The sequence below is a fragment of the Stylophora pistillata genome, chromosome 9, assembly GCF_964205215.1.
Source record: "Stylophora pistillata chromosome 9, jaStyPist1.2, whole genome shotgun sequence".
Classification (NCBI taxonomy): Eukaryota; Metazoa; Cnidaria; class Anthozoa; order Scleractinia; family Pocilloporidae; genus Stylophora; species Stylophora pistillata.
The window spans coordinates 18,370,041-18,390,588 of NC_142527.1; the positions used below are offsets into that span (position 1 = coordinate 18,370,041).

The 20,548-nt window shown below is 39.2% G+C and overlaps 1 protein-coding gene across 2 annotated transcripts; it reads right to left on the reverse strand.

The window, feature by feature from the left end:
* Positions 1-2,347: 2,347 nt before the first annotated feature.
* LOC111322356 (discoidin domain-containing receptor 2-like) lies at positions 2,348-18,390 on the reverse strand. Of its 2 annotated transcripts, XM_088734276.1 has the most exons (9): positions 18,251-18,390; positions 10,389-10,735; positions 9,411-9,570; positions 8,317-8,817; positions 7,698-7,832; positions 6,325-6,444; positions 5,525-5,555; positions 3,611-3,770; positions 2,348-3,350 (listed from the first exon to the last, which is right to left on the reverse strand). In XM_088734276.1, the coding sequence occupies exons 1-9, from the start codon at positions 18,315-18,317 to the stop codon at positions 2,838-2,840; spliced, it is 2,034 nt and encodes a 677-aa protein (XP_088590402.1). In that variant the 5' UTR covers positions 18,318-18,390; the 3' UTR covers positions 2,348-2,837. The 2 variants fall into 2 exon arrangements, with proteins under 2 accessions (XP_088590402.1, XP_088590403.1); XM_088734277.1 differs by lacking the exon at positions 6,325-6,444.
* Between the last annotated feature and the right edge of the window lie 2,158 nt (positions 18,391-20,548).

Genomic DNA, 20,548 nt, shown 5'->3' on the forward strand with positions numbered 1-20,548 from the left:
AACGCTCTCCAACGGTACACGTGTTATATGTAGTTTAAGGGATAGTGTTTGAGACGGGTTATGGATGCGTAAAGGCCTATTGTATGTAATGTTTAGTGTTTGCGTGACGCTGAGCGTGACTCCTCAGTGCAAGGACATGTACTGTAAAATCACTCATTTGCGTTGTAAATCTACTCTCCCGAGTGAAAGAAAATTCACTTATCGCGAGTATTGCATGGTAAATCCACTATCTTGACCATTGAATGAAGGACAGTTCAATTAAAGCAATGAAAAGGGTCACGTGATCAACGAATAACCCTGCCTTGTGTGAGGCGAAACGTCGGTAAGCCGGAAAGCAAAAGCCAGTCGACAGTTAAAAGGTGTCGATAGGCTTGTGCGATTCCTGCCATTCGCTTTAAAATTATCTGCCCTCCAAGTTTAGCTCTCATTAGGATTTCTCTTAATGATTTCCTATTGCGATGTAATAATAAGGGTTATTTTTTTAGATGTCTCTTCCTCATCTGTATGTTCTTCAGGTTTGGCAAAGCCGGATAAGATGTGTTGCAAAAGGCAATCTTTTCTTCTGTGCGCACGCTAGTCTCTTTGTTTTTAAGAATACTTTCTGTCCCGCAGAAAATATCTCCAGAGATACGTTTCTCAAAACCTTCATCTGGATATCCTCTGTTCTTGAAGCGTATTTTAAAGCTCTACATTTTTATTAAACGTGGAACGAGACTACTTTGTTTTTAGGAAGCGTGGGGCTTATCTTTTACAAATCCCGTATTTATACATTACACTTGGTTGAGGAAAAAGTTCGTGTACTAGGAGGGTCTCTGCCTCTTTGCAATGCATTCACATATCAAGGCCGGGTCAATTCCCTGTTAAGATACTCGCGCCTAGGAATGTAATTTCTGACTTTTATATTATTCATTCCGCCATCGGATGTAAGTGTAACTGTTGCAATTTGTGTCGAGATTCTTAGGCAAGACCTCGGTTTCGCGGATTCTCTCTGAATCACGTCGGGGCCCCCCTAAGAACGAATTCGTCACGATGAATGACAGGTGTCACGCAGACCCGTCAAAACTCCTCAAGTTTCGAAGGAACGGCAACAGGTAGTGAATTCCCATTACACTCTACGTACTAGCTCGCTTTCAGGCGGTAGTTCGTATTTTCAAGCGCGAGATTCAGCGCGGCGAATTTTCGGTCGCCATATTGGACGGGTGAAAGATTTTGAACGAGTGACAAAACGAGCGGGAGGGGGAAAAGAATTATGTAACGGCGTTTGCTGTAATGATTATTCAAATTAAACAGGAATACTGAGGCCGAAATTGCAATTTAACGCACGTTCAATGTATGGTCCTGACAAAGTTACAGTTGGACGTTGATTTGGATACCACTTCTAGTTATGATCAGATTGGAGAAAATTGTCTTACAGTAAGGCTTTCGAACTAAGGCTTAAATCATTTATTATTCATGAAGCAATTAATAAATTGGGTGGCCTCATTTGGGTTGCATGGATGCCCCTTGATACTCGACAAAGAACAGATCCAAACACGCGTGATTAGATATCCAAACACGTGTGTTTGGTAATCAATTTGCAAAAAAATGCAGTACTTGAACAAATGTTTACTTACTTCCAGAATGACAGTAATCATTCTTTGCAGTTACATTAACGTTTTCATTGCAATTCAAGAACATTCCAGAATTTAACTGATTTAACACGCTCCCCAACTCAAGTAAGGAATTTGAGCTAAAAAACTTCCTCTTTGCAACTTCTCGGAAAGACCTTCGTAGCCGCTTCTTCCATTACACTGTTAACAAATATGGACATGATACCTGGACACGAGGAAACTTCGAGAGGACCGCGACATCTTTTCATTTAAACGGATCAATCTACTACCAGATGGGTGATCTGGTCATGGCTCGTTATGCATTTTTGTGATCAATAAATCTGAGAAAAAATATTCTTCGTAAACATCTGGAAACAGCACTCACCTATCGCTGCCTTGGTGAAGCTCAGTGATACATGAGTGACTATGGCGAGGCACTAGACTCATTATTGCATATTCTAAAGTTTAGATGTGACGTTCTGGGCGATCATCCCGCCACAGTCGCTAGATTGAAGTTAATTGCTCGCACATACGAAGCCTTGGGATCAGAAGACTCGGCACACGATTCTTTACTAAGGGCGTGTGCAATGATAGAGGAACTGGGCGGAATGATATTCGACCCCTAGACCAATAATGAGGATACGTAAATATTTTTGCTTTAGTAGTGCAAATGGTTGCTTTCTCTGAATTATTTCCTCTACCATCAAAGTCATGCTACTTGTTTCTCAAGAAAAATTAAGCTAGAGCAGAACAAACTCTTATCTCGTACCTCATTTTATTATTATTATTATTATTATTATTATTACAATCCAACAATGTGTCGTAACATGTTTTACATATTGTCCGCAATTATTCTTCAGGATCAGCTTAAAGCTTATCTCTTTTTGCCTCTAACCTCAATTAAAATACATCAGATTTTCAGTGCAAGGATGTGCCTAATAATCGTTGATCAGTATTTATTATGTAAAAACCTTGCACTACATGTAGCTTGTAAAAAGTGCGGAAGAGCTTGTTTGTGCACACTGTTGGAAGATGGGTTGAGTATTGATAGTTATTTCATGTATCTGTATTTTTAGTTTACTTCATTTTCTTCCATTGATTTATTGACCATTGACAGTACTTTTAATATTTCTTATTTTATTTACTCAGTTTTCTTCTATTCAATTTGATGGCACATTTCCAATGGCTGAAATTGGCTGAATTTTGTTGTTTGTAGGATCACTCAATTTTCTTTTACTTCATTTGTCCTTAGGTACCTAAAGAAAGATGCGAAGGCCCGCTCCTCTCCAAAGCTCGCGACAACCTTTCTAGAGGAATGACGTACTCATCGTCGCCGTCATCTTCTTTAGACTTTGAAGGCGATGTATACCCTTGAAAATTGCCGGCTGGTATGTTAGGAATTCTGGGTGCATCGGTGAGAGGCATATTCGTGTAATCCGGGGTCTTTATTTGATTGACGTAGTCCTGTTCTGTCTCTTTACTTCTCCCTAGTGGTGTACTGGTGTGGGAACTAGAGCTTGACATTTGCATAGATTCTGCAGACTTTGCAAGAGATGTAAACGCTTTAGAATTGTCGGCTGACGTGTTAGGAATGCAGGGTGCATCGATGAGAGGCATGTACATATTCGCATAGTCCGGGATCTTTATTTGATTGATGTATTCGTGTACTTTCTGTTTATCTCTATCTAGTGGCGTATAAGTCTGGGAAGAAGAACTTGACGCTTGCATATATTCTTGAGTCTGGGCACTGCCGCTTGGCACCTGTGGTAACAAAAATGAGAAAACATGTCTATGTTTAAGATTTGTTGACCGGCACGTGATCACCAGTCCACCGACGATTTTTTCACTTTTTTAATAGATGAACCCTCCCAATTCCAACCTTGTATAATGTATTATTTACTTTGGGAAGTGCATACCCCTTCCCTACATAATACTATTTAACTTAGGTCGATGAGATTATTCGTAATTGAAATCATGCGCCTAGAATAATTATTCGAAAAGATAAACATAAGCTAACATACAATCGTCGTAGGTGGAAACCACTCGATGTCCTCGTATTCTCCCTCTTGTGGAGGTTCTTCCGTCTCCAGGCTGCGATGTTCATTACTTTGAGAAACTTCCAACTGAGTGGTTACACCCATAGGGTCTCGAGCCAAAGTTAAAATCTCTTGAGGCTTGTCGCTAAAAGAAAAATAAATATTAAAATCTCACTGAGTGTCCACCTGTACAGAAAAATTAAACTAACATTCCTTTAATCACCACGTAGCCTTAATTGAGGAAAATGTAGTTCTAATTAAAATAACAACATTTCAGAAAAATCTGAAATCCAAGATCCCAACGTAGCAGAAGATAGTGTAAAATTACTAAAAAAAGCTTTAGTCATTCTAAAATACAAAAAACAAGTACGCAAATATAACAACTAATCGCCGAAGTAGAGGTGGCTAATGATGGATAGTCCCTGAGCCACGACCTCTACCCATCGATCATGAGGAGGAGGAGGTGAGGATGAAGATGAGGAGAAGTATGAGGACGAGGAGAAGGAGAACAATGAGGTCGAGAATGAGGACGACGAATAAGAGGAGAAGAATCATGAGAAGAAGAAGGATTTGCTTGGCGTATAAAGCTAAGTATGTTGTCATTTTTTGAGTAGTTAAAAAGAGAATGATGATGATGATGAGGAGGATGGGGATGAAGACGAAGAGGAGTATGATGATTAGAAGAAGAAGGAGGAGGAAGTCCAGGATAAGGAGGATGAAAAAGAGGAGGAGGATGATGAGAATGAGAAGGAGGAGGATGAGATCGAGGATGAGCAGGATGGAGAAGAGGAGGGGGATGATGAGAATGAGAAGAAAGAGGATGAGGTCGAGGATGAGGAATATAAAGAAGAAGAGGGGAATGATGAGAATTAGAAGGAGGAGGATGAGATCGAGGATGAGCAGGATGAAGAAGAGGAGGGGGATCATGAGAATGAGAAGAAGGAGGATGAGGTCGAGGATGAGCAGGATGAAGAAGAGGAGGGGGATGATGAGAATGAGAAGAAGGAGGATGAGGTCGAGGATGAGGAATATATAGAAGAAGAAGGGAATGATGAGAATTAGAAGGAGGAGGATGAGATCGAGGATGAGCAAGATGAAGAAGAGGAGGGGGATCATGAGAATGAGAAGAAGGAGGATGAGGTCGAGGATGAGGAGGATGAAGAAGAGGAGGGGGATTATGAGAATGAGAAGGAGGAGGATGAGGAGGATGAAGAAGAGGAGGGGGATGATGAGAATGAGAAGGAGGAGGATGAGGAGGATGAAGAAGAGGAGGGGATGATAAGAATGAGAAGAACGAGGATGAGGTCGAGGATGAGGAGGATGAAGAAGAGGAGGGGGATGATGAGAATGAGAAGGAGGAGGATGAGGAGGATGAAGAAGAGGAGGGGGATGATGAGAATGAGAAGGAGGAGGATGAGGAGGATGAAGAAGAGGAGGGGAATGATGAGAATGAGAAGGAGGAGGATGAGGTCGAGGATGAGGAGAATGAAGAAGAGGAGGAGGATCATGAGAATGAGAAGGAGAAGGATGAAGTCGAGGATGAGGGGGATGATGAGGGTGAGAAAAAGGAGGATGAGGTCGAGAATGAAGGGGATGATGAGAATGAGAAGGAGGAGGATAAGGTCGAGGATGAGGAGGATGAAGAAGAAGAGGGGAATGAGGAGAATGAGAAGAAGGTGGATGAAGTCGAGGATGAGGAGGATGAAGAAGAGGAGGGGATGATGAGATGGAGAAGGATGAGCCTAGTATAAAAAGCTAAGTCTATTGTCATTTCTTACAGTTGATAAAAGAGTATGGTGATGATGAGGAGGAGGAAGATGAGGATGATGAGCTTAGTTTCAAAAGCCAAGTTTGTTGGCATTTTTTGCAATGTAATAAAAAAAACAATTATTGTAATACCTTTCGTCAGCTCTGGTTCTGACATGCACATCTAGGAGGGAAATCAAAACAATAACATCATTAATGTACTTAGTGGTAATATTTCAAGAACATCAACAAAGTGAATAGTCACTGCGGATCGGTGAAAAAGAGAAGTTATGGCTGGAGAAGGCAAAAATTTTACTGCTTTTTTAGGTTCTTTTGAGAAACTTTACTGCTTGAGAATTCTCTTTAATTGTGCAAATAACTCGACTGGGACGCCGCCATTTAATAAAATGGCCGCACACATAAAACCATATCGCGCGTTTCAAAAGCAGTTACTGCCCAAACTATCGAAAAACAAACAAAAAAATCATCACTCTGGCTGTTGCACAAAAAAGTTCATTATCAGAGTCTAGAGTCACTTTTTCATTGAGATGTAACATGAAAGGAGGCAAGACTTTGTAATACTAATAACTGTAATACTAATAACTGTAATACTAATAACTAATAAGTGTAACGCAATAGGTAAGTGGTGAGGATGCTAAGCATAGATAAAAAATGACAAAATATAAAGCCCGGTGTGGTCGAGGTCAATTTTCTGAAGGTAAGACACCCTTATGGAACAACAAAATGCGACCTGGTCACACGGTTTCAAGAGCATTCTTCTCCTTTGAAACAAATCATTAAACCATGATAGCTGCGAACTGTAAAACCCAATTAACCTGTTTCGTAGTGTCGTCTTATTTTTACCAAGAAATGAAATCTTAGCAGTATCAGTATCAGTGAGTTGTCAACTTTTTCAAAGAAATGAAAATGAGAGACCACTATGTGCATGTTACCGTTTTCTCGTTGTCTCTTCCGTCGGAGTGTCCAAGCAATACCAAGGATTACTAAACTGATACATAGCACTGTCAGAGATGAGCTTAGTATCACCAAGTCAAGTCTCTTAAACGATGGATCTATGGTGCCAAAAAAAGACGTTTTTTTTAAGACAGTTGGCTTCAGAAGCGACTGCTAACTCTTGGCGGCTTCCGAAAATTTTCTAAATGAAAACAAATCTTTTCTTATGGTAGAATCAGTTTAATTACTAATTATTTTTTCTTGTGTCAAGAAAAAGCTCACTCACTGACGGACATACTAACAGAGTGATTAGGTAAATGTATTTACTTTCGGCGGAACTAAACTGTAAGTGGCAGTGACCAAGAATGTAAATATTTTCCTATTGGTATGTTAGCACGTGGGCCGCTATGGCGTTAATTGAGTCTTCTGTTGTATGGTGTATTTAAGGTTTGACATTTGTAATGTATTCATCTCAGCCCTCTAACTTTTCTTAAAAGTTTTACGTTAAATTTTATCTTGCATGTAATTAAGCTGTTTTACCTCTAACCCCCAGAGGTCGTTGCACCTGCACTTGGATGGGGAATACGTTCCCATGTTTCCCATTGGGTTTTTTGGGTTTTCGTATCAGGCGGCGGCACACTAAACGTTTTAGCCCGAGAGGTGATGACTAGTTGTTTACTACTCTGTGTAACTTTGTCGGACGGCACCAAATACTCGGGCTCCTAGTTCGAGCTCCAAACCCACTCTTGTGTATGAGTCGTGAGTTTAAATAGGAACTGTATCTATTTCTGGTGAGATGTCTAAAGGACACCTCTTGGATATTAGCGACAGATTAAATAACATATTCATTTCAATTGCATCACTAGCTTCCACTTCGAAATCAAGTTTTATTGTGATATTTTCTTTATTCCAAAAAAGATCTTACACACCTCAAATTTACAAGATAGTGATAACGTGTGTATTCTTAACCATTCAAATTAAGTCACCGTAGCTCTACTTTAAACTGTGATTTCTCCCACACATTTCAACCGACGCCATTCAAACTGCTACTGCCGCAAAGCTCTTTCTATATCAAGTGAACTGGTTCCCAAGGGCCATAGATATCAGAGACAGAAATGCAGGACTAAAATGTGGGGCTAACCTAAGTTTTTAACATTTGGACCGTAACTAACCGAGTGACTGACCGATAAGCTAACTGATTGAAAGTTTTACATCTGCTGGATTAAGTTGTTGATTGCTTGATTTTTTTGCCCCATTCTTTTCCAATAAAGCACTAAATACGACAAGATATTGAATAAACCAGTTGCTTTTCTAGCTCTGCTCAAGTCAGGTCCAGGCTTTAGGTTAGGTTTGAAGACAGTTGAATACTCACCATTTTTCTCAATTTCTGTTAGTGGGGTACTACTGATGCTGTTTGTTATGTCGTTCGAGGTAGTACTCATGGGTAAAGGCTGGGTAGTACTTGAAACACAGTAAACTTGTGGAGGTGACCTCTCTCCTTGTGGCTCTGGAAGATAAAAAAGGTAGGCATCACTTAACTAGACAAAATACATCTCAAGAAAGAATACATTTGATATTAGAGAAAGTCTACTGGAAACAATCATAGCACATATGCCGCACAGTATACTGGAACTTAAAAACACCTCCCTCAAATAGTATGGAAACTATATTTAATTTGTTTTCTGACCAATACAGTGAGAAGTGATAATTTCGTCATTTTACATCTTATACATAACATTTATACATAAAGAAAGTAAACAAACAAACAAATTCATCAGGAGGAAATTCGTAAGATTTCACTTCTTGTTGTTTGTCACGTCATGCCCTATTACAGTAGAAACCATTTTTCTCCAACCGCAGACAATGAAAGGAACAAAAACAGAGGAAGTGACTCTTCTTTAAAGATTCAGAAAAAAAACCTGGGGCTGGTGTTGGGCCGTTGAACTAGGAATGCTACTTTATGCGTGTGATAATAAGTTCTTTGAACTTGCCTGAATTGAACGTAACTTCGCTGATCAATATCCATTGTCCACTGTAGGTAAAGTTGAACATCAAAGACTTCCCGACCCGGCGACACAGATCAATTGTAATATTATGGTTTGTCGATGATAATGGGCTGGAAATTTCTTTCGGTTCGTAGTCTTGCAGGGTATCAAATCCATTACCATTCTTACTGAAACTTATTTCAACTTTGGAAAACAATTTGATGCGGGTCTGATCTTTCACGTTACAATGGAATGTCGCTGAATTGAAAATCCTTTCGCTTAAAAAGTGGAATTTTATATAAGGCTGAGGGGTTTCTATAATATTCCAGCCAATCCAACCCAATCCATTATTTACTGTAAAATCTTCATTGGCAAATTGTCCATCAGTAAGCATCCCCAACCCAGAGGATAAAGTGAAGCGTTTAGTTAGACCATCATAGCTTGAATCAGTGAAGTAGTATCTTCCGTCCAAAGAGTTGCCTTGAAGCAACTCATATGAGACAATTCCTAAGTAATGAATCGAAATGACATGTTAAGCTATTTTGAATAATGTAGGTCGCTATTCACAAAATATGCTTCATTCATTGAATTTAACTTTTTTTTTAACGGTTTTGTACCTACACTTTAGAGCCATGTCTATATCAAGACAACAAGAGCTGACTTATAAATTCACATCAGTTGGATTTAAACTGATTAAGATAAGATAGGAATATTTTATTGTAAGTGGTTTGCTATTTCAAGTTTTTACTTTTTCAAAGCGAGGAATAGCAAACATCTGTTCATAAAATGACTGAAAAAAGGATCTCCTTATTGATCTATTCTAAAGGGCATGCAATTTTAACAAAATTCTCCAAAATTTGAGTCAAATGTTGCGATAGGCACAAAAGTTGCCAAATTAAACAGATACAGAGCTGTCACGGGCGGGTAGAAAACTCAAAAAAGTGTGGGCCAGCACAACCTCATAAAAGAGGATATAAAGACTTTTTAGGCTTGAAAATGTAAATTACCAGCGATGAATAAAATAACGTGTTAATCATGACTTTTCAACTTTAGAACTTTTTCGAAGCTAGAAATATATTGATTGAAAATCATAAGCTTACCACTTTTGATTGGACAGCCCAGAAGCTCAAACCTGAGACAAACCTGTTTGGAATTGGAAGGAGTAATGTCTGGATATATCCTTATAATTTCAGCTACAACTGGAGGCTTTAACACTGAAGTTCTGGGCCCAAGTTTCGAGAGGCTGTTACCCTCAAATATCTAAGAAATTTACAAAGAAAACGCTTGATTTTTAATCGGTAGATTATAGAAAACTTAACGAATCGACAGTAATTTAGCGTGGCCTGTGTTCTTATTGACAACGATATTCATCATGACACTGGTCAAAATGTTATGGATTCACGAAGCGTAGCCGAGTGAGTTCGCGTCAAATTTTCAATATCGTTGTCGATAAGAGTACAGACCACGCTGAACCACTTTCATTTTTTTTTTATCGACGTCAAAATTTCTCAGTCATCCATGTTTGAGAGCTGATTAACGCATTGTTTGAGACGTTTACAGAATTGGCCAATAAGATTGCGAAACTGCCAATTGAGATAAAATTGTATTTAAAATTAAAATTTCATTTGAAAAAGCTCAGTAGCCGTACAGTTATAAAAAGATTTCTGTTCTGCGCAATGTCAAAATGTCATACTGCAAATTCTTTTATATACATTTAAGGCAATTACCTGCATTTATATATTTTCAATGTTGACGCTTATACATAACCACTATGCGGCTATGGAAGGATGCAGGGAAACGAGGAGGGGGGAGGGCCACTAATGGAATGCTACACAGCCTTACTGGGGGATTATGCAAATGTTGTTGTAACAAAATTAAAATCCTCCCTACCCCCTTGTTATAAATAATGACCAGTCACAGAAGGGTCAATCTCCATTCAATCTCTGAAGTTGTCTTCGGCGTTACAGTATTGTACTTGAAGAGAGTCACTATAGTGGTATCGTTACTGGACCCTTACTGTATAGTGAGTACGGCCGCTTGTGCAAACCAACACTTTCAAGTTCTTTGAAATAACTTACTATTACTTGGGAAGTTTCTCTATCGTCGTACCAATGAGTTATTTTTGTGTCCGGCTCTTTGTACCAGAACCGGAACCTTTCAACCCTTTCCAAACCTCCAGCGCGGGCCTGTGTACTAACCCCTTTAATTCGTAAGGGGCTTGCAAATGTGACTCGAATAAATAGATGTATTTTGAAAGGATCTGTCTCATTTTCATACGGCTTCTGATCAGGGCACCACCCACCATAGCCATCTTTGTGATTTAGTCTGGCATGGATGGCACTAGCACTGGCATTTATAGAAGACCTGGAAAAAATGTTACGATCCTTGATACGTCCATCTTCCATTCCCAAGGGTGAGAAACATTCTTAAAAGAAAGGGTAAAATGACAAAAGTGAGCGTTTTCAAAATGCGCTAAAGCAGGACTGTGCTGCACGAGAGTCGCTTTTATATTTTCTATATGTTTTCTTATTTAAATTATAAATATATATATAAAATATGTTTGAAAGATTTCCCTGAGCTAAAAAAAAACAGTGCTCGACTTACGTAGCGATAATAATAATAATAAGCCCAGAAGGCCGAAATTGGACTGTCTGCAGTTAGATATAGCTCTTTGGCATTACAATACTTTGCTTTTATGTCCAAATTGAGAGTTCTACTTAGATGGGCCATATCATGCAATTGCGCTATGCTCCCTAGTTACTAGTTTGAGGACTCTGGCATGGCCAAGATGATACCACAAATGTGGAATACACATCTATAGATATAGTCGTCGTATTTTTCTACTCCGCATATATATACATATATATATATATATATATATATGTATATATATATCTATATATATTTGTATATATATGCTGAGTAGAAAGCACTGCACTGATGAGGCCCAGAAGGCCGAAACAATACTAATTCAGACGAGCGATTTTGAGCTCCTCGATTAGCCAAAGTTTAACTTTGTCGATTCAAGGTTAGTCTGGCCTTTGGGCCTTTTTTCATTTGCTTTGTGTGTCATTTATGGATTCAGGCATGAATACCGAGGGATTGTTAGAAGATTTAGTTGCCGATGGAACCACTGAAGACTCATCGATCGTAAATGGAGAATCATATGCGTCGAGAGCTGCGCGTACCTCTGGAAATATTGGAAATGATGTGCCAAACAAGCGGGTTTCTGCTTTTATTGAAAACAACATGCCGCAGCGGCCGAGAACCGCTTTCTTTACACCGTCTAAATGAGCGAGTGCTCGTTCCGTTTTCGACGCTTTTTCGGCGCTGAACATTGAATTTACAGACATACAATGCCTCCAACGAAATCTTAATGGGGAAGTCGTCGTGACTTTCAAGTCTGAGACCGCCAAAGAAAGGTTTTTAAGCTTCAATTCTCTAAAACTTGGTTCAGAAAACTACGCCCTACAAGATGTTGACAAACCGTTAACATTTCTCACCATCTACGACGCGCCCTTTGAACAATCAGATTTGGTGATCATTAAACGCCTAGCACCTTACTGTGAGGTGTTACACTACCGGAGAGGTAAGTATTCCTATGCTCCCGCTATTTACAATGGCTTTCGATACTACCGTCTTCGGGTTTTTAAACTTATTCCGAGTTTCCTGAGATTTTGGAAAGTTTCAGATCTTCCTGCGACATAATGGCCAAGTTCCCACTTGCCGCAAATGTAATTGTTTTGGGCACTTTGCTAACGGCTGCCCCAACAAGATTTGCTTCAATTGCGAGGGCATTGGCCACGAGGCGTCAGAGTGTCAACGCCCCGTTCTATGCTGTATTTGTAAAGAGGAAGGCCACTTGGGGATCAATTGTGATTACTCTTGGGTCTTTCCACTCACTCACTGCGCCGAAACCGATGAAACGGATGAAGTAAACATTGATGTATCAGACGACCATGGTTCTATTGACGAAAATGCTTCACTTGCCTCTGTTCTTCTTCCACCCAAACGATCTTCTGAAAATTTTCCTCTGCCAAATCCGCCCGTCAACGAAGAACTTGCTGAGAATTTGCCTCCCGTCTTCCCCCCACCCCCCCCGCCTGACGACTTCAATGAAACTGATTAATCTTCTCAACCGGGAACAACCTTCTCAACCTGAACATTTCAACGAGACTCAGCCACCCTCTCAACCTGGACAGTCTGAGCAACATTCTAAACCAGAACAACCTTCGCAACACTCTCAACCTGAACAGCAACACTCTCAACCCGAACTGCCGTCGCACAATCTCTCCGAACATTCTTCTCAACCGTCATCCGTCTCTTCTGATTCCCCGATTCTGGATCCTCATGGTTTCATTGCTCTCAAATCCATCAAGCCGTCATCCCGTCGCACACCTGCTCGCTTGCCTGATCTGTCCCTTGCCTGCATTCGTAAACCTACCACACCCACGCTCACCACCGGAAGGCCACGCTCATCGATACCTGTTCCTACCACAACTTCATTTACCCTTGAAACCGAAAATGACATGGAAATCACCCACGATCTCAAAAGAAAATCATCCGATGTATCTCCAAGTCGAAAGGAAACTACCCCCACGGAAAAGAAAAAAGGAAAAACTGGACACTCTAAAAAGTCCAAGTAAGTTTTTACTTTTCCAGGTGTCTTTTTTCCAAGTTATTTCAAACTCTTAACTATTAATGCAAGGGGGCTTGCAAACCTCCTTACGTACAATTTCTTGTTTGATTTGATCGAGAAGTCCAACTGTGATGTCTGTTTTGTACAAGAAACGTTAATTCATTCTGAATCTACCATCAAATCTCTATCCCGTAGATGGCTGGCCGTAGTTTTTGGTCCCCTACCTCTGGGAAACAGGGTAGTGTCGTCACCTTGATTTCTTCGAAATGCTCAAACGAAATCGTATCTTGGAAGAAGGACTCACAAGGTCGTATTGTCAGTGTTTTGATCAGGTGCAACGACTTTGATATTAATCTAGTCAATATCTACGCTCCTACCAATCCTACCGAACGGAAAAGTTTTTTTGTTTCGATTCATGAATTTTTTATTCCTTCCTCTGCGACTATCATCGGAGGAGATTTTAATTGTTACGACAACGCTCTCGATAAGTTTGGTGGGAATATCTCTATACACAAAGACTACGAATCTTTAAAGAGTGATTTCGAGCTTTCAGATGTTTGGCGAAATTTGCATCCAAGATCAAGAGAATTTACGTGGTTTAATTCCACACGGTCATTTGGGAGTAGACTTGACAAGTTTTTAATTTCAAAAGATTTATTATCACCCAACGTTAAGTGTGACATTCGCCCTTGTTCGATATCCGACCACGATTTTGTTTTTCTTACTTTTGATATTCCCACCGCTGTAAAACGCGGTCCAGGCGTTTGGTGTTTTAACAACTCTCTTTTGAACGATAAGGATTTTTGCGCTACTATAGAGAAACTAATCGATGATCATGTACGTTTTTTATCTTGTTTTCCGTGTCTCCAAGATTGGTGGGATTTTTTAAAAATAACTATTAAAGAAGAAACGATCTCCTTTTCCCGTAAAAAGCGAAGAGAATTGCAAAGAGACCAGGTGATTTTTACGAACAACTTGATCCGTCTTCGTCAACGTTTAGTTGACGGAGACAATTCCGTTATCCCTTTAATTTCTGACACCGAATGTCGTTTGAAAGCCCTTCGAACTAAGCAAGTCGAAGGAATCATTATTCGTAGTAGAGCAGAATGGCTAGAGGAAGGCGAAAGGCCCAGTCGGTACTTTTTTAATTTACAAAGAATTAAAGCTCACTGATCCCACATCTCTTCGGTTTATGATTCTACCAGTATCGAAGTCTCTTCCCAAGAAGAGATTGAAAAAGCTCATATCGATTTCTACACTCAACTCTTTTCCGAAGAACCGATAGATGCTGCTCTTCAAGAAGATCTTTTATCTTCTCTAACACGGAAATTAACCTTTGACCAGGCGTCATCTTGCGAAGGCAAGATCACGCTTGACGAACTTACTCTCGCTATGAAAAATACGAATAGGAATAAATCGCCTGGCCCTGATAGCCTTTCGGTTGAATTCTACGCTAGATTTTGGGACCTTTTAGCTCCACGTTTATGTCGAGTCTTAAATGCACGCTACCAAACCGGAGAGATGTGTGATTCCATGAAGATGAGCAACACTCGCGTTATTTTTAAGAAAGGAGATCGTAAGAATCTGAAAAATTGGCGTCCGATTTCCCTCTTAAACGTTGATTATAAGTTATGCTCAAAAGTTCTCTCTCTTCGACTCTCTAAAGTTCTAGAATATATCGTTGACCCTGATCAAACTTGTTCTCTGCCCGGACGCAAAATTACTTCAAACTTACATTTACTTAGAGATATCTTAGATTACATCGACCGCACGAATGAAATCGGCATTTTGCTCAGTTTAGATCAAGAGAAAGCCTTCGATCGCGTTAATCGCACCTTTCTGCAAAGCCTCTTACCCCGTTTTGGTTTTGGCCCGTCTTTTTATTTTTGGATCAACACTTTATATAATGGGGCCAATATGCGTGTTATTGTTAACGAATGGCTAACCGATGCGATTCCTTTATCTCGTGGGGTAAGACAGGGGGATTCCCTGTCTCCCCTGCTCTATGTTTTGTGCGTTGAAACTCTCGCATGCAAAATCCGAAATAATCCTGAAATCGAAGGCTTTCTCCTTCCGGATATACATGGTCTCTGCTATAAAGTTGGAAATTATGCTGACGATACGACCTGTATAGTGAAATCTTATCGCTCTCTGAAAGTTCTATTCAACATGATTAATATTTATGAGCGTGGCTCTGGGGCTCGCCTTAATGTCACGAAAACAGAGGCCATGTGGTTGGGGGCGTGGCGTACGCGCGACGACCAACCACTTGGCCTCAAATGGGTGACAAAAATTAAAATTCTAGGTGTTGTTTTCGGCCGCGATACTGAATTAGATAACTGGCAGCCAAAACTAGAGAAATTAGAAAATCATCTCAACTTATGGAAATCCCGCTCTCTTTCTCTTGTCGGGCGATCACTCATCGTTAACATTCTCCGAATTAGCAAGCTCCTATATCTCTCTACAGTTTTTGTGTCCCAAAATGGGTAATTTCTAAGGTGAACGCTTTAATCTGGCCATTTGTCTGGGGTTGTCGAGTTGAAACGGTTAGCCGAGCGTCCTGCCACCAATCTCTTAGCAATGGCGGTCTCGGCATTTTGAATTTCCTGATCAAAGGTAAATCTCTTAAATTAGCCTCAGTAACTTCCAATCTAGATGATCGCGAATCAAAATCCTTTTATTTGGCCAGATATTTTCTAGGCTCTAGGCTTGCCTCCTGTCGCTGGGAGTGGAGCTCTCTTCGAGATAATTTTACCCCGAGTACACAGATCTTGACGCCCTATTATGAGAATGTTCTCTCGGCTCTCACCACTCTACGTGGGATTCTCTCCCGCACGGAGTGGTGCGATTTTGAATTTTCTTCCAAGAAATGTTATCGAACTCTCTTGAAGGAAAACTCCACATCTCCAATTCTTCATCGCTTTTGGACTCCCTTCCTTCTGATTGACTTTAATCTTGACAAATTTTGGAATTTAGTGCGAGATGACTTTTCTGAAAATTATAAGAACGACATACTCTAGAAAATTGTACTTCGCGCTATTAAGGTCCGCGATTCTCTAAAGAATTGGGGATATATCGACTCAGATAAGTGCGCCTTTTGTTCCCGTAAAGAAACTATAGATCACTGTTTTCTCAATTGCCCCCGTGTGAAATCTGTATGGACCCACTTTTCTCCTATTATCTCCTCTATCCTTGGAACTAGCTTTCTCCCATCCTGTACCTATGTTTTCTTTTTTCGTTGGACCCCCGGTAGTCCAAAACAGAATCGTATTGCCCGCTTTCTAATTAAGACAATTTTGTACAGCATCTGGAAATTTCGAAATAAATCTACCTTCCACAATGGGAATGACCCCCCTGAGGGTATAATTTGCTATGCCCTCAGCGAGACCAAAAACAGAATTGTGTGCGACTACTTCCGACTCTCGTTATCTAACTTTAGAAACGCTTGGGAGTCCCCATCAATCTGTACAATCGATAGGGACTCCTATAGAATACTTTTGTAAATAGATTACCTTAAGCTTTAGTTAACATTTGATTAAATCAACTTGGAATTATTTACAACTTAGAATTACCATTAAACAATCCTAGAGTTACATTAGTATTAGTCTACTTTAGCCCTAGCCATACCAATATTATAGATTAAGCTTATATTAATATTAGTTTACCTTAAGCTTTAGTTAACATTTGATTAAATGAACTTGGAATTATTTACAACTTAGAATTAGCATTAAACAATCCTAGAGTTACATTAATATTAGTCTATGTTAGCCCTAGCCATACCAATATTATAGATTAAGCTTATATTAATATCAGACCTAACTATTTTGGAATTATTTATAACCTTACATTAATATTAGTAATATTTAATACTCGTATATATTTAAGAACTCTTGAACTTTGGAACTTTGGACTGTTTATTAATAATTAGTTGGGGCCAAGCCCACGTGCGTTAGCAGTTTTATTTTGTAACTTAGGTTGTTTGTTATGAATAAACCCTTTTCAAAACTTAAAAAAATATATGCTGAGTAGAATATATATAGATATATATATATATATATATACATATATATACATATATACATTTATATATAAATATATATAATTAATATATGATATATCTGTTGTTGTATATTTGAGTTAGGTTCCGCAACTCTGTTCAAGAACCAAAGAAAGCAGAAAATAAAAGGTTAAAGACATGAAAGGGTTTTTCTTACACAGGGATAGGCTTGTAAGGCCTGGGTTTCCACCCCAACATCTGAGCCATTCCCTCCCCTTCCCCCACCCCTCATTCCCCTCATCTCCTTTTTCTCGAAAGTACGAATAGTGGAGGGGTACTCAGATTTTTTTCTTCAACTTGATATGTCGTTTTTGACAGGTCAATAGTCTTTTTTTCCTTTACTGATGGAGGCTTAAAATTATCCATCTCTTTTTGTCTATCTCACAAAGTTCAAGAAAGATCACGGCTTAAAACATGCTTACTTAAAAACTGTCATCAGTCATCGTATAGCAATGAATGCGTTGAGATTTTTTGGTTTGCTTGTTTTTTCATTGGTTTGTTAGACCTTTCTTTTTTTATCTATATTCCTTTTCGCAATTGGTCTACAACTGGTGATTTTACAACTCAGTCAACTTGAACAGTGTCAATACTCACGGTGCAATCTTTGTTAAAGGTACTGTACAATATGACACATCATCGGTTACTTTTTATCTTAAGATTGCGTGAATGTAATATCTCTTGAAGTCCATTTGACGTACAAAATCGAAGCCCAAATTGTTACCGATAAAGTCTTTCAGTCAATTAAGGAGGAAATATCACCCTTAATCAATATCTTTACATTGAAAAATATAATTATTTTTTAATCGTAAACACACTGATTTAGATTTTGTAAAAAATATTGTATCGCCATAAAAAAAAGCAACTAGCAAATCAAAAATAAATAAATAGATTAAGCGTGTGATCATATGCTTAGTTTTTTTAATTAGCATCGAATACAACCTTATACATATATATATATATGTCGGTACCAATTAAAATGTGTTAATTAAGAAAAAACCAAATCCATATTCAGACGCTTAAAAAGTTTCATTACCTTTTGACTATTACTGGTATGTAATACAGATTACTTATCGTGTGATTATAATCCAGCAGACCCAAGGACAAATGATCGGGCGAAAGGAAAGCAGAACGGCGGTTTCTGGTCGATTCGAAAGTTTAATTGATGTGAAATCGAGTCGAACCGAAACATTCGTTTTCCTCTTCTCGATTACATTATTCTCCAGTGGGTCTGCGGGTATGGTTACCTTGAGAAATGACTTGTCCTAAACTCAACACAATGAAACTTCCAATTACGAGATGAACTCGAGACATCCTTAAACTGATCAATCCAAAGCGCTCTGAAAGAATTCTAAACCAGGTGATTAACTAAAAGATTCAGCTTCCGCTTTGCCCAACCCATCTACGCAACTAAAGATTTCCGGCCACAATTTCTTGATTCAGTTCCATATGGATTATGCAGAGAATCAATATTTCCTCGAGAAAAAATTTCCTGAATCTCCTCCAGATTCCATCCCGCTGGATTGTTAGTAGGATTTCTTCTCAATTCAATCCCACTTATTTTGCATTCTGCTAGAAGTATTTAATGTTATATAAATTCACGTTATTCGTAATCCTTTCGCTGGCAAACATGTCAATTAATGGTTCTGAACCTCTTAAAACTAGAGATCTTAAGGGACCCATAGAGCGTGCTGGTGTGATATCGTTAAAGGACCCATAGAGCGTGCTGGTGTGATATCGTTAAAGGACCCCATAGAGCGTGCTGGTGTGATATCGTTAAGAAAGCAATGGATTGTCAAGTCACGTTTCATCGTTCAATGCCTGTTTGCCCGTATACCTTTCGTAATTTAAACTTGTATATAAACATTTTCCCCAAATTTAAGCATTCTTATTACTAGCTGATTTAAGCAGAGGCTAAGAAACAAGAATGGTCAAAGGATTATATTGAATCGCGGTTAAAATACCTCGAGGGCCCTCAAAAGTGCGTTTGTAGGTCGTTGGTACAGAAAATTTAGTTGACTGTACTCTATTTGATTCGACTAAAATTAGACCTTTGTCGTAGATAGTGAGGTGCAAATCCCTTGATGACGTCATGGAGACACGGCCAATGTCGCGAGATTCAGAACAAAAAAGTGAACCTTTCTTTAAGAGCTTTCAGTTTTAGGACAAAATCACTTGTTAGAAAATCAAAGCTTGTGATTTACGCTGAAAGCATCTTTCTTGTTCTCTCATAAAATCTTGAAATTCACGAACCTCCAATTTTTCCTTCTCTTGATAGTCCGTCCTTGGATGATTGCGGTAAATATTTAGTTACTTCGTTAAAAATGGTGATGTTTGGGAATGAAGTGAGGCAGATCTTTGAGTTTTGAAGCTGGATCAACCGCATAACTTAAGACTTCGACGACCGTTTTTTATCCAATATTTGGGCATTCAGAAGAATGCTTGTAAAGCGTGCATGTATGCACCTTTAGAGAAAGATGGTTAGGTGGTACTAGATCTATTTTCTGTTGAAGGCATCGATCGAGCAACAAAACGACAACATATACGTCTTTTTACAATATAAGTTTAGTAAAGTATTTAGCATGTGGGTTAAGTTTTTATTCATTTAATTATGTTTAGCATCTAGTTAAGATTTGAATTCAAAGTTCAAAGTTGTTCAGCTCGTAAGATGAGTTTCCTGATTGTGCTGGACCGTATCGATCAACTTCCTTCAGTGGACGTGTGTAGTTTGTCCACTTTCCTTTGCCTTGGACCCACTCTTAAGTTCTTGTTTTGGCTTTGGCAGTCAAAGACTGATTGTTTGATTGGAAGGATCAAGTACGTTAATCATAATTTGTGACATTCTTTTTAAAGTGTTTGGGTTAATTGTTTTGACAACGAGTTTTAATCTTTCAAGGTCAGTTGGTCAGCGTGCCCACTCATGCCTACCGATGGTAAATTTTAAAGCGTGTACTATAGAGCTCGTAGTTAATCGATCAGATTTATGAGAAAGTCTACCATTTACAAATAGTAAGTAAGTGGCCATCAGTAGTCCCATCCATTCACATTGGTTAAGAGAAGAGGAGAAAAGTGAATCGTAGCAGTTAAAGAGAAAAGGACAGGATCGGGTTGTTCGAAAGGTGGATAACGGTATCAACTGGATAAATCTCTATCCGGTGGATAGCGCAGTAAGTTTTCTTCAACACTTATCCGCTGGATAGCAAGTTATCCGTTGGATAGCGTTATCCACCCTTCGAACAACTGGGATCCGGTCAAGAGCTTTTAATGCCAACATATCCATAAACACATAACCCCTCCCCCCGGCTCGTGGTTCACAAGCTTTATTCAATATACCGCGTGGCTTTGACCCGTTACAAGTCTTACAAAACATGGAAAAATGTGGTCTATATATCGTTTTCGCGTGACGTCATCAAATTCCAGAATTTAAAACTAAAGAGCCACGAAAATTTTTATCCTCATCAGGCATAAGGGGGTTTAAATTCACATCTAACCATTTCTTGATGTTATAGAAAGGTTGCAAATTCTTCTCAATTATTTTAAGACCT

Excerpts from the sequence above, each read along its gene's own strand:
- LOC111322356 (XM_088734276.1), bottom strand. The coding sequence starts at position 18,317 with ATGTCTCGAGTTCATCTCGTAATTGGAAGTTTCATTGTGTTGAGTTTA. Across the intron at positions 9,571-10,388 it reads GAGAAACTTCCCAAGTAATA|ATATTTGAGGGTAACAGCCT; the intron begins GTAAGTTATTTC and ends TAAATTTCTTAG. Across the intron at positions 6,445-7,697 it reads AACAGAAATTGAGAAAAATG|ATCCATCGTTTAAGAGACTT; the intron begins GTGAGTATTCAA and ends TTGGCACCATAG.